Source organism: Rattus norvegicus, chromosome 10, assembly GCF_036323735.1.
Source record: "Rattus norvegicus strain BN/NHsdMcwi chromosome 10, GRCr8, whole genome shotgun sequence".
NCBI classification, from domain to species: domain Eukaryota; kingdom Metazoa; phylum Chordata; class Mammalia; order Rodentia; family Muridae; genus Rattus; species Rattus norvegicus.
The window spans coordinates 46,025,062-46,041,736 of NC_086028.1; the positions used below are offsets into that span (position 1 = coordinate 46,025,062).

Sequence of the window (16,675 nt, forward strand, 5' to 3'; positions counted from 1 at the left end):
CTGTCCACCTTCCTGCCTTTCTCTTCCTTATAAATGTGTGTCACACTTCTGGATGCAAGGCCTACACTGAGCTCATACTACCCCCCCAGCTCCACACTGCTCTCCACATACGTGTCCAGTATGTGTGAATCAGGCCTTGTGCAGGGTTGGGTGACTGAACTAAACTGCCTGGAGGGAAATTGGCCCTGGATTATTTCAACTATCAGAGTTCTTTTCTTTTCTCTTAGAATGTGCCCGAGTCTTCCATGCTGCGGGGGCTAAAGTGGTCCTCTGTGGACGAAATGTGAAGGCTCTTGAGGAGTTCACCCGTGAACTTGCTGATTCTTCTTCTTCTCAGGTGAGCCTACAACAATGATTCTGAGGGAGGGAGGAAGGACTGCTGTGGGCCACAGTAGCCTACTCCAGGACTGCTGAGCGATACGCATCCATCCATCCAAGTGATCACCATCCATCCATCCATCCATCCATCCATCCATCCATCCATCCATCCATCCAAGTGATCACCTTGTACTGGCAAGCAGCACGCTCCAAGCACATTTCATACCCCCACATTGCCTCTGGCCACTACTGACTAGACTAACAACTAAGGAAGGCTCCACAGTATTCATCTAGGAGGGTGTTGGCTGGAAAAGTCATGATGTCTTATAATATTTAATTAATTGTCTTATAATATTTAGTTCTTTTTTTTGGGTATAATATTTATAGTACTAATCATTCTTAACATAATAGGTTTCATTCTCTGAGAATTTCGTACATGTAATAGGTTATGTATTCAGTCATATTCACCACCAACTCATCTTCAGCTCCTCCCAGATGCCCCAACTCCCACTCCCTTCTGACTTTATGACTTTTGAAAAAATAATCCAAGACCAGTTTGTTCTGCTTTCTCCTAAAAACCATGCCAAATCCAATGACATGAGGACCCCCGAGGGCTCTCTCCTATGAATTATGATATTTTAAATCTTGCATTTGTTTTTGAAATTATTTATTTGTGTACAGTTTGTTTGTGTTGGGTCTTTGTCTATCAGTGTGTATTCTGTATGTGCACTAGTGCCCTTGGAGGCTGGAGGAGGGCATCAGGTCCCCTGGAGCTAGAGTTACAGGCAGTTGTGAGCCACTTGACATTCGTGCTGGGGACTGTACTTGGGTCCTTAACCTCTAAGCCATAACTTCAGCTCCATTGGAGGTAATTTTAATATCCAGTATGAGGAAAAGGTCCAGGTTTGTTGTTGTAAAAATATAAAAAATAAAAAAAGTATGGTCATCTTTTACCTCACGAGGTCCAGCACCTCAGTGCCCCAAGATATCTGCTGGATATCTTAATTCTCAGTCAGCAAAGCGTCTCACCCGCTCCACTCCATCCCCTATCGCACTGCCAGAGGCCTCTCTCTGAGCTGTCAGCAATCTCTCTCCCTATCTAGTTCCCAAGGCAGGTTTCCATTGCCAGAAACACATCCCAACTCCGTGGTGGCTAAGACCAGCCACCCCACACTCCATTACACTTAAATCTACACATGAAAGAACACACAACACAATAATCTTTGACCCAATTGATAAGATATAATTGCCCACCTAAACATACAAAGCCCAGTACCATCCATCCCTTAAGAACATTAACAACAACCTGTAAATACACAGAGGGGAATCTTAACATCACCTGCTGTGACTTCTCTCCCTCTCTCTCCTATCTCTTTCTCCTTCCCGTTTCAGTCTCCTCCTCTTCCTTCAAACTCTTCTCCCGCCCATCCTTCCTTCTCATCCAATGACAGGCCTCCTTCTATCCTGTACCTGCCCCTCACCTGTACTTTACACTTTAAATGGGGAGAAGGTTCTGGTGAAGTCACCTGAGTCCTGAGTATGTGACTAGGTAGCTGTCCTTGGGACAGTGGAATTAGCATCAAAATACAGATAACTCCAGGGCAAACCACAACACAGGTTCATTCTGTAAATTTTTTTCTGTTTTATTTTTTAATGTTTGGTTTTTTTTGAGACAGGGTTCTCTGTGTAGCCCTGGCTGTCTGTTGCTTAGGGATCTACCTGTTTCTCCTTTCTATGTGCTGGGATTAAAGGCAGCAGATTTGTAACCACATAAATGCTTATTATTTTATATTTTCTTATAGCAGACTTTCATTGTAACATCCTCGTACTGTTTCTTTAGCATTTAAAGTCTGTTTTCTCTAATGGTATGATAGTTATTGCAGCTCCATTTGGGTTCTATTTGCATGAGATTTCTTTAAGTCTTTGGCTCTCGTGAGCCTTTCATACGTAACATTTGTAAATCAGTCAATCAAACAATCGATTGATTCTTTTTGTCAGTCTCTAGATTAGAGACCAGGAGGACCTTTAGCCATGCGCTGTTCCATTGTCTGTATGCCTCCTGGCTTTGAATTTTAATCCTTCATTTCTTCACTAATCATCTGTGAATGGTTGACTTTCTTTTCTAATGGTAAAATGATTCCCTTTTCATTTCCTTACCTGCCCATTTCCTTTGTGGTTATGGGGATTACATTTAACATCTGAAAGTTCTAACACTAACTCACATATTTGCCTGCCAACTCCGGTAGCACAGAACACTCTAGCTCTGTACAATTCTCCCTGCTTTCTGACATTTTTACCACATATTACATCTGTGTGTAGTTTGCTGACTGATAGACTAATGATCTCTAATTATGTAGAAAATAAAAGATATTTATAAACCAAAATTATAGTAATATTAAGTATTATAGTTCCCCATACAATACTTTGCTAAAGACTGACCAACCTACCCACCTTTCCTTCCTTCCTTCCTTCCCTCCCTCCCTCCCTCCCTCCCTCCCTCCCTCCCTCCCTCCCTCCCTCCTTCCTTCCTTCCTTCCTTCCTTCCTTCCTTGTTTTATTTTACAGTCAGCTCTCATGGAGCGGGCACCAGTACAGCCAGTTTACATGTTGGCGATTGAACCCAGGACTTAAGCAGCCTGGGCAAGCACTCTGTCAACTCAGCCTCATTTTGGCCGTTTCTTATGGGTTTGAGTTACTGTCTGACTTCCTATCACTTCAGCCCTAAGGAGCCAACTGGGCTCCTTCAGCTCTTATCTGGAAACATCTTAATCTCGCCTTCACTTTTGAAGGGCTGTTATACTACATGCTGATTCTAGGTTTTTCTCTTTCTCTCTTTTTTTAATGAGTTTTGAATATATCAACCTGCTTCTTTCAGCATTCAAGGTTTCTGATGACCCATGGGCTGCTGTTCTTACAGAGGATACTTATGTGAGGAGTTGTTCTTGTTGCTGTTCCTAAGACTCCCTTTGTCTTTTGATGGTTCGATTATAAATTATCATAGTGTGGGTCACTAGATTATCTAGTTCAGTGGTTCTCAAACTTCCTAATGCTGTAACCTTTTAATAATTCCTCATATTGTGGTGACCCCCAACCAACAAATTATTTTCATTCCTACTTCATAACTGTAATTTTGCTACTGAGTTAGGTGACTTTTGTGAAAGCGTACACACACACACACACACACACACACACACACCTAGGTTGAGAACCACTGATCTAGTTGTGGGAACTTAGATGCACTGACTCATGTCTTTGGTTGGCTATTACATATTTGATACTTCTCAGAGCTCTACATTTTTTAAGTTGGTTTGCTTGATGGAATACCATAGATTTCTTAGGTTCTTCCTTGTATATACTTTTCTTTAGATTTATTAATTTAAATGATTTTGATGATTCTGTTTTGAGTTCAAGGATTTCTTCCTCTTTCCTCACCTGATTTTTTTTTTAAATTATTTGTTTTTATTTTATATGCATTGGTGTTTTGCCTGCTTGTTTTCTGTGTGTGGGTATCAAATTCCCTGATACTGGAGTTACAAACAGTTGTGAGCTGCTGTACGGATGCTGGGAATTGAACTCAGGTCTACTGTAAGAGCAGTCAGTGCTCTTAACCACTGAGCCATTTCTCTAGCCCCTCCCTACCTGCTTTAAAACTCTATTGTCTTTATTACTTCATTTATTGTACTTTTTAGCTCAACAATTTCTTTTTATACTGTCCCCTATTATTGAAAATACTCCTTTTAAATTCCATCCATTTCTTCGTCTGTGTCTTCCTTTCTTTTTGGCATTGCAGAGATAGTTGGGTTTTTTTTTTTTTTTTTTTTGAGACTTATTTATTTTATGTATGCAAGTACACAGTCGCTGTCTTCAGGCATTGGACCCCATTACAGATAGTTGTGAACCACCATGTGGTTGGTGAGACTTGAACTCAGGACCTCTGGAAGAGCAGCCAGTGCTCTTAACCGCTGAGCCATCTCTCCAGCCCCTGAGATAGTTGTTTTAATGTCTTTATGTATTAAATCTAACATCTCAGCTTTCTGGGGATTCTTTTCAGAGATTGATTGATTGATTGATTGATTTGGTTGGCTTGGTTTTTTGAGACAGGGTTTCTCCATGTAGCCATGGCTGTCCTAGAACTTGCTCTGTAGACCAGACTGGCCTCCAACTCATAGAGATCTTCCTGCCTCTGCCTCCAAATGCTGGGATAAAGGCAGTGTGTCACCACTGCCCAGCCGGAGACTTACTTATAATTTTGGTACGCCAAAGCAGTCTCCTGGCAGCTGTTTTAGCAGTAGCGATTGAAACAGAGCTACTGCCTCCATGCCATACCGCAGGGATGAATAGCAGGTCAGCAATATTTGGAAGCTAAGGTCCTCCTTGCCTGCCCTGGGTCCCATAAGCTGTACCAGAAATATGGACTGCCTTTCCCATAGCTGCCTGCCAGGCTGTGGTGGCAGCAGCTACCAGCAAGCAGCCCAGTTGCAATCCACCGCTGGTCGCTGTGATGTATCAGCAAAGTATGCTCTTGGAGGTTGCATTCAGATAACCTGGAACTTTAAAGTCACTTCACAGGGCTCCTGGAGCTTCCCATTCTGCCCTCTTCTCTGCCTCTCCCTCACTTCCTGCTCTCACCAAGCTGCACAGCAGAACTGTGCTGGGTGGCGCTTTGCAGCATTCTTTGTGGTCATTGAGGTTAAATGCCCACCCCTCCAGACTGGGACAGGAGGCACATCCGGCCTTCTTTTCGCTGTGTCCCAGTGCTAGGCATACCAGGAATACATGAACAACATGTCATGAACAGCTGAATGGAAGTAGCAATCGGGATGGACCGGGCCTGTGCATTGATGACTTGAGTGGCATCATGGTGTACAGTGTGGAGCAGCAAAGGCAGCTATTAATAACTCGTGGTCATGTACTGTACAAGTTTACACCAGACATGATCCCACCCTGTGCGGCTCAGTCTGGCTGTTAAAGGTAAAAAGAGCCTATGGTCACATCTGGTGGTGTATAGCAGGCACCTTCAGTCTAGGAGAAAAGGTGCCCAGACCAGATGTGAACAGCACTGGCAGGGACTCCATATGCTGCCACATATGAGGGGTGCCACAGCCTATAGCATTTGTGCTAAGTGGGACAGTCCCAGAACTCTGAAGAGTAGGAACATGGCTGTCATTCATAAGGTACATTTTGTGTTTTGTATTTAACCAGGGACAGACACACCAGCCCTGCGTGGTGACCTTTGACCTCGCAGATCCTGGTGCTATTGCTCCAGCAGCAGCTGAGATCCTACAGTGCTTTGGCTATGTGGACATCCTCATCAATAATGCTGGCATCAGCTACCGTGGTGCCATTAGTGATACCATAGTGGATGTGGACCGGAAGGTGATGGAAATAAACTATTTTGGCCCTGTTGCTCTAACAAAAGGTAGGCATCTTAGGGTAAGAGATGTGAGCATTAGTCATAAGAATGCCTGTTTATCTTGCTTACTAATTTGTAGTGAGACACTGCCTGTTCCTGTCCGCTCGGCCCCATCTGCAGCAGGTGTGGTCATTAGATTTTGGGTGTTTGGCCTTTTATGGGTTTATATTTGCATTGTATCTGTTTTGGACCCTCACATCAGCATCAGTCTCACTGGTGCACCTGCACCCCACTGGGGGCAATATTTTGATGTACAGACTTTGGATCAGAAGCTAAACTCCCTGTAGACCAGGGGATGCTGTTGTTCTTCCCAACACACCATCCCCCATGGGTCTCCATGGAAAATTCTAGGTCTCCTCCAGCAGCACCAGGCATAGTGACTGAGAGAGGCTAACTCTCCACCCTGTCCCCTCAGCGCTCCTACCCTCCATGGTAGAAAGGAAGAGAGGCCACATCGTCGCCATCAGCAGCATCCAGGGCAAGATCAGCATTCCTTTTCGGTCAGCATGTGAGTGCTTTTACCGTCCTTTCAAAGAACACTTTATTAGATGTGTTTTTGATTATAAAAATGTGTTCTCAGGCATGGTGCAACCCTTTAGTCCCAGTGCTTGGGAGGCAAAGGCAGACAGACTTCTGTGAATTCAAGGACAGCTTGTTCTACAGAGCGAGCTCCAGAACAGCCAGGGCTACTCAGAGAAACCCAGTCCTGAAAAACTCACCCACAAAAGAACCCCAAAATGATGTGTTTATTAGCTAGATTCATACACTGCAGAAATGTCCTAGAGAGACGAAGCAACTTAACTTCATTAGAAAGCTTTTTTGTAATTTTTTATTTTGTTCTGATTTGTTTTGTTTTTTTAGACATAGACTCTACATACCTCTACGTGTCCTGGAACTCACTCTGCACACCTTGAACGCAGAGCTCTGCCTTCCTCTGCCTTCCTCTGCGTGAGGCTGCCTGACAGTGATCAGAGTATGCTAAGCAGTCACATACCTTAGGCCACATTCCAGTTTACTCTTTATTTCTTAGGAGAGCTTGGGCAGTGTCCCTACCCTGCTCATCCTTACTTACAAATGGAGGCAGCCCAGCCTGGAAGGCTGCTATGAGGAAGGACCCGCAGCAGCCTTGGACTGAATGAAATCCCTTTCTTTAGCTCTCTGGGGCATATGGCTCCAAATTTTCTCCTACATAGAATCAAACACCCGAAATGGGGTCGCATTTCACATAGTGTTTGACTTGGTGAGTCCACTAGATGAGCATATGAGGCCTTTTAAGTTAGTTAAGTTTAGTAAATGGCTGTGACATAATTAACTTAGCCACTTTTATAGACACTGGGGAATCTATTCTACCTCAGGCTTTGACCTTTAGTAGTGATCTATGCCAGATACCCATAGATATTTATATCTCTAGGTGTTCACAGGAATATTAAGATAAGCCCCAAGAAGTAGAAACAACATTTAACACCAAAACATTAAAAACGCCCAGGTGGCTCCTGGCTCACATGTTCACTGTCATTTCATTTGCTGCCCTCCTGTTACACATGCAAACAAACGCACACAATGTAGCTTCTAGTTTGGGGGTGAGGAGCTTTTAAAAAAACACATTTGAAAGGTAATATCACAAGTTCATTTTTTTTTTAATGTGTCATTCTCTGAAACACCGACTTGGTGACAGCCTTTGCATGTCCATGTCTAAGGCCCCATTCATGCATCTAAGCCATTGGAGGAGGGCTGAACTGTTTCAGCCCTTGGAAAGCACAGTGACAACACTCAGTTCAGAAAAGGTCAACTGGCCATTAAACAAAAACATATTCTTCCTCCTAGGCCTGGACCCCTGTTCTGCCTTTTGTCTCTAGGTGTGTGCATCCTTAATTTCATTAAACTAAAGACCTTAAGCTTTCTTACACCCCATTGCAACATGATACACGCCTCCCTGTATCCATTCAAAGATGCAATGAGATGTGCTATGTACTTGAAAAGAAGTGGAGCCTTATGCTTCTGTGGGTGTTTCTCTGTTGTCTCAATTATGTTTAATCCTGATATCTTGGGACAGTTACCTAAGGCTGCTCATGATTCTGCAAAAAAAAAAAAAAAAAAAAAAGACAAAATGAAAATGCTGTAATCTCGATCCCCAGCTCCGAAAAAAAAAAAGAACCAAAAAAAAAATGCTGTAATCAGGAATGGTTAAGCAACTAAAGCCCAGAGTTGATAAGGGGTAGATTTCGATAGAGGTCACTGAGTATGTAATGAATTACTGTACGCCATGTTTTACTTTGACTTAGTCCTACTAGCTTCTTCTCTAATTGTCCACTGACTGCAGCAGGAGTGCATGGCAGTGAGGATACTATGTGGTTAACTAGGTTGAGTCTGGCCAGCTTCCTAGGGAAGTGGGGTTCACCCGTGATGAACAGCCTTCTTAGCAGTGAAGTGGGAGAAATGGCCTTATCTCTTTCTGCTGTTAAAACTTCTGAGAAGTTCACAGCAGAGCATACACATTGGGGAGTGGCACTGTGTGCCCTGAAGAGGGGTCAGCTGTAACTGGCAGCTTTGTGGGCTTGGTCTGCACAGCATAGCGGAAAGCTCATGGCCTGGGAGCTCTGGAATGACCCTGCTGTCAGATAGCTGTTCTCCTCAATCCTTAGGCTGTCTCTAGAGACACAGAGGTCAGGAGTTCTCTCCACAGTCATTTAAACACCTCTCCTCACACAGCCTGCTGCCTCCTGGTGCCTGCTGTGACACTCCTTGCTTTGCCTTCCCAGTATATTGGAAGTCCCTTTTGACAAGGACTAAAACATCTAGGACTCCAAACTAGAAGAAATAGGGTTTCTGTGGAGATGCTGGTTTGTTTCCTAAGAGCCTCATTCCAGGGTCTCCATGTCTTTTTGAGAACCTGGCACCAGACTAGGGAGTTGCTGCTAGAGGACAAAGGGCCTCTGTTTCAGGCTCAGGTTCCTCCAGATGTAAGCATCCCAGGTGCTTGAACCAGGCTTTGGTCTACAAAGCCCTGCATGAGGGAGGCTTTGTTCAGGGGCCATGTTCAGTAGCCATAAAGACTAGAAGACTTAGGCAGGCTCCTGTGGGATCCAGTTCTGTCACTGGGGAGCCTCTCTCCCACGAGACTAGATAGACCCACTTGGCAGGGCTGAATCTATTTATAGATACGTGTACGTACACACACACACACACACACACACACACACACACACACTGTGTTGTAATCTTAAACGCTAAACCCACACCAGCAAACTTTCTGCCTCTGTCCACAACTACAGACGCAGCGTCCAAGCATGCGACCCAGGCATTCTTTGACTGTCTGCGTGCAGAGATGAAAGACAGTGACATCGAGGTGACTGTGATAAGCCCTGGCTACATCCATACCAACCTCTCTGTAAACGCTGTCACTGCTGATGGCTCCAGATATGGAGGTAGGTCTGGCTTCTCTCCATCACTAAAAGCTACAGCTTGACTGAGTGCACACTCTGCTGACCTAAGTGACTTCTGGGCCTGGTCCTGAGTGTTGGACCAGGATGCAGATGTGGACTGCTGTGTACTTGGCATTTTCCCCTTGGCCTTATCATCATGGCTTCAACTTTCAGAACAACCCCCACCACCCAGAAGTAGAGAATTGGGACAGTAAACCTTTTAGCTGAAGTGTCACCAAAATTCCCACTAGCTCATCTGCAGATCTCAAGGCCCAAGGAATATTATTATAATTAGAACTAAGTAAATCAAACTTGGGGCTGATGGGGGAAAGTGGGTGGGGTCAGAGGAAGAGGGGGTGCGTAATTGGCTCATGTTCATGGTGTTAAAAAGTGGCTGGTTTCAGGGTTGGGGATTTAGCTCAGTGGTAGAGCGCTTGCCTAGCAAGCGCAAGGCCCTGGGTTCGGTCCCCAGCTCCGAAAAAAAAGAAAAGAAAAAAAAAAAGTGGCTGGTTTCAGGGGCAGTGTTCAGGTGAGGCTGGGTCAGGTGCAGCAGTGTTAGTCTCCAGCCTACTCAGCCAGAGGCAGTGCTGAGCTGACCTACAGGTTCTGCACATGGGCTGAGCAGCCTGACCTCTGCTTATACATATAGGAACACACAAAGAGCAGTTGATCTTATACACAAAGAGCAGTTGACTTACATCTTGGGTCAGCTGGTCCAGGAGTGCTGGAACTATTAGAGGCAGCCTTACCTTCCTGAGCTTGGAGCAAGTCTGCTGCTATCTGTCCAACAGACTGACACTAAGGCCTGCCCTAGGATGTGTTTGGTCTCTGTGGGTCTGTGCAGCTGCTGCTCCCCAGCTGCTGCAGGTCTCGCATCCATCCGACCAGGCCTGAGTCAGCTCCTTTGCCACAGCAAGCTTTTCTGCAGAAAGCCACAGTGCTAGGAGCCAGATGGCTGCAAACCTGTCCATCTTAGAAAATTCAGCTCAAACAGTCTATTCTCAGCTTCTGTGGTGAACACAGTGAGGACAGATACCAGCAAGGGAGCTCGAGTTCTGAGTGGCGTCTGCCAACTGGTTCTGCTCTGGTAGCAAGTTGGTGAATCACCAGCAAGGAAGGACACCAATGCTGTTACCCTACACCCTCCTAACTGTCCCATCTGTTCCTCATCCAGCTCTTCATGCCACTGGGAACTGGGACAGCTGCTTACTCCTGACTCAGTGCACAAGGGTGCACATGGGGTCAAGTGCTCTTTACCATCTCCCACTGATAGCCTTGGGAACCAGCTAGGACAGAGATGATAGATCAGCCCCCAGTCACTGGCTGTTGCCCTGGTACAGAACATCCAAAGTCAAGAAGACTTCCAGGCCAGTTCTGATGCTTCAGTGGGTAAACATCTGTCACCAAGCCTGACAACCTTCTGGGTTCTTTTAGATTTATATATTTTTATGTCCATGAGTGCTCTGTCTTCATGCACCTCATGAAAGGGAATCGGATTCCATTACAGATGGTTGTAAGCACCATGTGGATGCTGGGATTGAACTTAGGTCCTCTGAGTTCTCAACTGCTCTTAACTGCTAAGTCAGCTCTCCAGCCCCACAGGCTTCTTAGATGGGGGATGGAGTCCACTTTGAGACCCAGCTATGCTGGATTTCGGCATCTGCCACAGACCACCAAACACTTCCACACACTAACTGGTATACCCAGTTTGTCATCTCTCTGCATCTCTTGTACCTCTATGTCCCTGCTCCGGCCATAACCTTGTCTCATTTTCTCAGTGTAATAATCATCTCCGGGAGGAACTCTGAGAAGTTGGTTGGCCTCATGCCTTCTTTTTCTTTTGTTTGCTGTAGCTCTAGACAAGAACACAGCCCAGGGCCGAAGCGCTGTGGAGGTGGCCCAGGATATCTTTGATGCTGTGGGGAAGAAGAAAAAAGATGTTCTCTTGACTGACTTTCTGCCAACCATGGCTGTCTACATCAGAACTCTGGCTCCTAGACTTTTCTTCAGAATCATGGCCTCTAGGGCCAGGAAAGAGCGAAAATCCAAGAACTCCTGATAATGATAGAGCTGCTAGCTTGGGCCAGCCTGATCAGACTGAGTACCACACCTTCCTGGACTGGAATTGCAGTGCAAGGGGTCCACAGCTGAGACCTGGTGGAGGGCTGTCTTCTGTTTGTTCCCCAGGGAGTGGATTAGCCCTTAGGGAGTGAAATATGGAGTTGTGCGGGGACTCTAAAAGATGCGAAATAAATGACTGAACAGTGGGTCAGAGTTCACAGTAGAAGAACCACGTGTCTTCTGAGTCTCGGACATCCCTGATTTCAGAATTAGTTCTGGATGTTTGGGGACCAGGCATAATAACACCAGCCCCAAATCTGGCTTTTTATTTTGTTTTGTTTTTCAAGACAGGGTTTCTCTGTGTAGCCCCAGCTGCCCTGGAACTCACTCTATAGACCAAGCTGGCCTCAAACTCAAGAAGCCACTTGCCTCTGCACACGACCTCCAGGGCTGGGATTAAAGGTGTGTACCACCCCCATTCACCCCACCTTCCCTAATCTGCTTAGTTAGGCTTACTGGAGACCACTGACCCAATTCTTACGGTAGAGGCCTGAGGGAGAAGACTGGTAGTAGTCTTAAGATAGTCCGAGTCCTGCTCTTACTGTAGAAAGTGGGTGAGTGTGATGGATGAGTTGGTGTATCCTATGTAGTGCCAGCTTTAGCATTAGGAAGAACTCCTAGTCCTCTCCCCTGGTCCTGATGACTTTTACAGTAGCCGTGTAAGGGCACCAGGTACCATTGCAAGCTGAGGGTAAACCTGCTAGAGAGCAGCCAACAAGGGAAGCTCCTGCTTGGCTCTGGTGTGATGTGGAAAGGCTCTTGTGGTCGCACTTCTCAGGTAGTGCCTTGACTCCAGGTGGGAAGACTTCCTCATAGAGGTCAGGCAGAACTAGAAGAGCCCTTGTGTTTACCTTTGACTTTTTGTTTTTCGAGATAGGGTTTCTTTGTGTAGCCCTGGCTGACCTCTAACTCAGAGATCTGCCTGCGCAGTTCTTCCTCCAGAGTGCAGGGATTAAAGGCATGCGCCACCTCCGTCTGGCCCCCTCTGACTTACAAAAAAGGTATGATGTGCAGGTCAGCTCATTTTCCAAGTTTAGAAAGAAATTTCTTCTGTTACAGAAACTGAAAGCTGAAACCAGAGGAGGGTCATTGGCAATTTCCCCAAATAAGAGTAAAAACTCCCTTATAAAGCTGCCATCTTCCCTTAGCTCTGAGCCTGCTGAATGGCCTTTAAAGTTACTTAACAGATAACATTGTGTGCTTAGTACACCCCCTCCTCCTCCGTGTCTGCCCTTTCTCTTTTCCATCAAGCTCCTTCCAGCCCCTTCGCTTCTATTCTAATGTATATGTACATCATTTTATGTGACTATATGAAATTTAGGAGCCACAAACAAGAGAAAAACATATGCTACCTGTCTTCTGAGACTGGCTTAACGCAAGGTATTGTCTCCAGTTGGATTTGTTTTGTTGCAAATGGAAGTCCAGTGAGAGCTCTGTTTACTTAACCCGTCTGTGTCTCCTGTCTGAGGTGGACTCCTAGGCTGGCTGCACAGCTTAGCTATTGTGAACAGTGCTGCAGCGCAGAGATGAGCAAGTGTCTCAGGTGGCCTGATGCACATCCTTCGGGTAGCGCAGGACATGGCAGATCTCTTTTAGTGTTTTGAGAAACTTCCATACTGATTGCTGAACAGGTCTTACTAATTTAGAATCTTCTTTTAAAGATTTATTTATTTTATTTATTATGACTACACTATCTTCAGACACACCAGAAGAGGGCATCGGATCTCATTACAGATGGTTGTGAGCCACCATGTGGTTGCTGGGAATTGAACTCAGGACCCCTGGAAGAGCAGTCAGTGCTCTTAACCACTGAGCCATCTCTCCAGCCCACTAGTTTAGATTCTTACTAGCAATGTGTAAGAGTCCTGTTTGTCCACATGCAGGCTAGCATTTGCTGTTTTCTTAGTGATTGACTGTGAGAGCTCTGGCTTGCGTTGCTGATGAGCAGTGAGATGGAACAGTTTTCATGGTTTTGGCCATTTGCATTTATTTCATCTTTGCTCCACCTGATCCTTTTTTGAAGTTCTCCATGTATTCCAGATATTAACCCTCTCAGCTGTAACTGACCAAGTTTCTCTAATCCTGTTGACTCTCTCCACTTAGAGTTAAGCTCCCTTTGCTGTATAGAAGCCTTTTAGCTTCATGAGGTCGTTTGTCACTTGCTGGCCTTGTCACCTAAGCTGCAGGGGTCCTGTTCACAAAGTCCTTACTTGTGGAAATATCCTTACTTGTCCTTACTTATATCTGGAAATATCTTAACTTTTTCTTAACAGGTTTGCGTTTCACATCTTACATGAAGGTCCTTGGTGTTTTGGAAAAGATTTATTTCTGTGCAGGATAAGATAAAGATCTAGTTTCATTCTTGACTATGTGGATGCCCAGGCTTCATGGCACCATTTGTGCATTTTTGGCATCTTTGTAAAATCAGGTAGCTCTAGCGATGTGAGTTTCTAAGTCTTTGGTTTTGTCCCATTTGTCTATGTTTGCTTATTCTGTTATTATGCCTGTAATATAACTTCAAGCTATGTAAGGTGATGGCCACCCACGTTTATTCCTTTTGTTCAAGATTACTTTGGTTGTTTGGGGTCTTTTATGCTTCTGAAGTTTGTCTTTCTAATTTTTATTATTTTTAAGAACGGCTTTTGAATTTTGATGCAGTTACATTGAATCTGGAGATATTTGGAGATAGCCAGGTTCCTTCCTCCCTTCCCTCCCAGACTACATCTCAGTCTGGTCTCAGACTCGCTCAGTAGTCAAGGATGGCCTTCTATGTATGTCCTAATCCTCCTGCCCCTGCCTTTCAAGTGCTGGGGCCATGCATGTTTATGGAGTGGTAAATAATCAGACCTAGGGCCTTATGAATATTAGGCAGTCACAGACTGAGCTACATTACCAAGATAGCTATTTTCACAATATTAATTCTTCCAGCCCATAAGAATGGAGGTCTTCCCATCTTTCTAGTGTATTCGCTGTCTTTCTTGAATATTTTAAAGTTTTCTTTGTTGAGGTCTTTATCCTGTACCTTTGCTGAGAATGCGTGTCAGTTCTATTTTTCTGATGAAGTTAAGTCATGTAGAAGCATCATTTGCAAATAAGGATACTTTTCCCTTTTCCTGTTTGTTTTATCTGCTTACTGTTAAGCTGTTTTTTTTTTTTTATGTTTTATATGTATGGGTTTTGTCTGTATGCATGTCTATTGTGCACCATGTGCAATGTCTGATGCTTGTGGAGGCCAGGAGAGGGCCTCAGATTTTCTAGGACTGAAGTTATGGTTTTAAACTGCCATGTGGGAGCTGGGGAGAATTGAATTTGGATCCTCTGCAAGAGCAGACAGGACTCGAGCCATCCCTCCACGGCCTTGTGCTTTTTTTCTCTTGATCCTGACAGGTGATGTAAAAAGCTGCAAGTAGCCTAACACCAGTGTTGCAGACTTTCAAGTTTCCCAGGAGAAAGAGGAGTGTGCGACCAGACCTGGTGACTTATTTACCATGGCTCACACCTTGTCCTAGATGGCTCAAGAACTGTGGGTGAAATGTGGATACAGATCATGGGTGGCCTCTCATCTTCCAGACACCATCCACCCTCCTGCCAAGGAGGAGGAAGGACTCCTTTGTGTTCACGTAGATCGAAGTGCGGGGGGGGGGGGGGGGGGGACCAGTACCAGCAACAACTGTACTAGGGCTGCCGCTTAGGGTCCCCCACCCCTGTGACACAAGGCTACAAAGCACTCAGCATGTTCCTAGTGAAAAGCAAGCATCCTCCCCTCTTCTCTGATACTTGTTGGCTGGCACTTTGAGAAGGGCCATGTCCAGCTCCCATTCTTCCCTCTCCATTAAATAAGTCATAGCAACAGCACACTCAGCCATCACAGGAGATAGAACAGCAAACTGTTGAGGCTGGTTTGGGGGACAGTAGCAGGCAACTCTACAAGTGAGGGCACCAAGGATTCATGTGACCTGCACACTCATAGACACTCTAGCCGTGTCCTTTGCTTCTCATGTCAGATGATGACCTAAGCCCAGGTATGAGGGCAAGAGCCATCAGCAAGACTATAATGAATAGCTACTCCCAGCCCTGGCCTGCCTTCAACTCCTGCTCTCGAGTTTACTTTGTTCCTGACCTGATGTTGCAGTGATGCAGCACTGCTGACCTTGTCTTCTGCATCCCTCCCCACAACCTCAGCCCCTTTCATCCAATCCCTTTAAGTATCTTGGTGATAAAAGTTGTCTCCATCTTGATCTTGAAACCTGTGGTATATGGCCACTGATGATGCCTGACCCTGTAGCAGCCCATCCTGCAGGGCAAGTTCATGCCCCACAGGCTTAAGGCTTTGCCTTGCAACAAGGACACAGCCACTGGACCAGATTGAGGTACAAGTGGAAGGAGCTCCCCAGGCTCTGCCTGTCTGTCTACTGTTAACTGCCCCTTTATAGAGCGCTTTGCTTCTGAAAATGGTAGCAGGTAGGCAGCTGAGACTAGACTCCTTTGTTAGATTCTTTCTGTGACCCGTGCCCTGATGGGTTACACAGAACTGTCAGGTGGGTTTCCAACAGGATGGTCTAAGCCATGTGACTTTCTTTCTTCTCAACAGAGAAAGCTATTGTGAAAGCATTGTGGCTACCACCAGAATGTGAGGTCCATATGCTGCCCCTCTTATAGCCCAGCTACCCTTGCTCTTCTGGCCAGGGGCCAGATTACTAGATGGCATTTCAGAATCAGGGTTAATATACTTAACAAGAGTCACTTTGTTCAATGCAGCTTGGGAAATAGGAAGGAGCTGTTTGTACCTGGTTTCTATTTTAGGCAAGGGCATCTGCTCAGCTGAAGTGAAGTCCCCAGCCCATAGTCATCACCAACCCTCCCTCCCCCGAACCCCCCACGCAATCTGATGTGCTGAAAGAATATAGCCAGCCCAGGTGACTGCTTGTTACAAAAACCCTCCCATGCTGTGCTTGCCCATCAGGCTCAAAGCCAGCCTTCAGTCACTCAGGGGCTCTCACTGATACCAGATACCAATTCGCCCTGCAGACACTAGTTCATTACCTCTTCATCATCCCTGGAACCATTACTTTTTCTACAGTATTTGGAATTAAGTCACGATTTCTAATGCTTTTTGCAGGCTTTTAAAAATGTCCCCCAACTCTGGACCTCTCCTATTACAATTGCTCTATCACTCCTGTAGTTGTCTAAAACTTGCTTCCCTTACATCCAGGTCAGGCCCCCTTCCTGATGTCGGGCACTGCACCTTTCTATGGAGAAGCTGGCTTAGCTATCTACTGGAGACCACAGAAATGCCATGCCCCAGCCTTCATGCAGGCAATCACTTTCCACTTACTTCGAGCCTTAGGAAAAAGACACAAAGCTGGTCGTGGTGGCACACATGCCTTTAACCCCAACACTC

At 45.5% G+C, this 16,675-nt stretch overlaps 1 protein-coding gene across 8 annotated transcripts in view; it reads left to right on the forward strand.

The window, feature by feature from the left end:
- The window catches only part of Dhrs7b (dehydrogenase/reductase 7B), a 32,654-nt gene extending 21,217 nt beyond the window's left edge, over window positions 1–11,437 (forward strand). For 6 of the 8 annotated variants that reach the window (XM_039085405.2, XM_039085406.2, XM_006246472.5 and 3 more), the window contains 5 exons: window positions 228–337; window positions 5,521–5,737; window positions 6,147–6,239; window positions 9,004–9,156; window positions 11,007–11,437. In XM_039085405.2, the coding sequence (XP_038941333.1) occupies window positions 228–337; window positions 5,521–5,737; window positions 6,147–6,239; window positions 9,004–9,156; window positions 11,007–11,212 (779 nt within the window). In that variant the 3' untranslated portion in view covers window positions 11,213–11,437. The other 2 variants (XM_039085407.2, XM_039085409.2) reach the window with 2 other exon arrangements.
- Window positions 11,438–16,675: the final 5,238 nt, after the last annotated feature.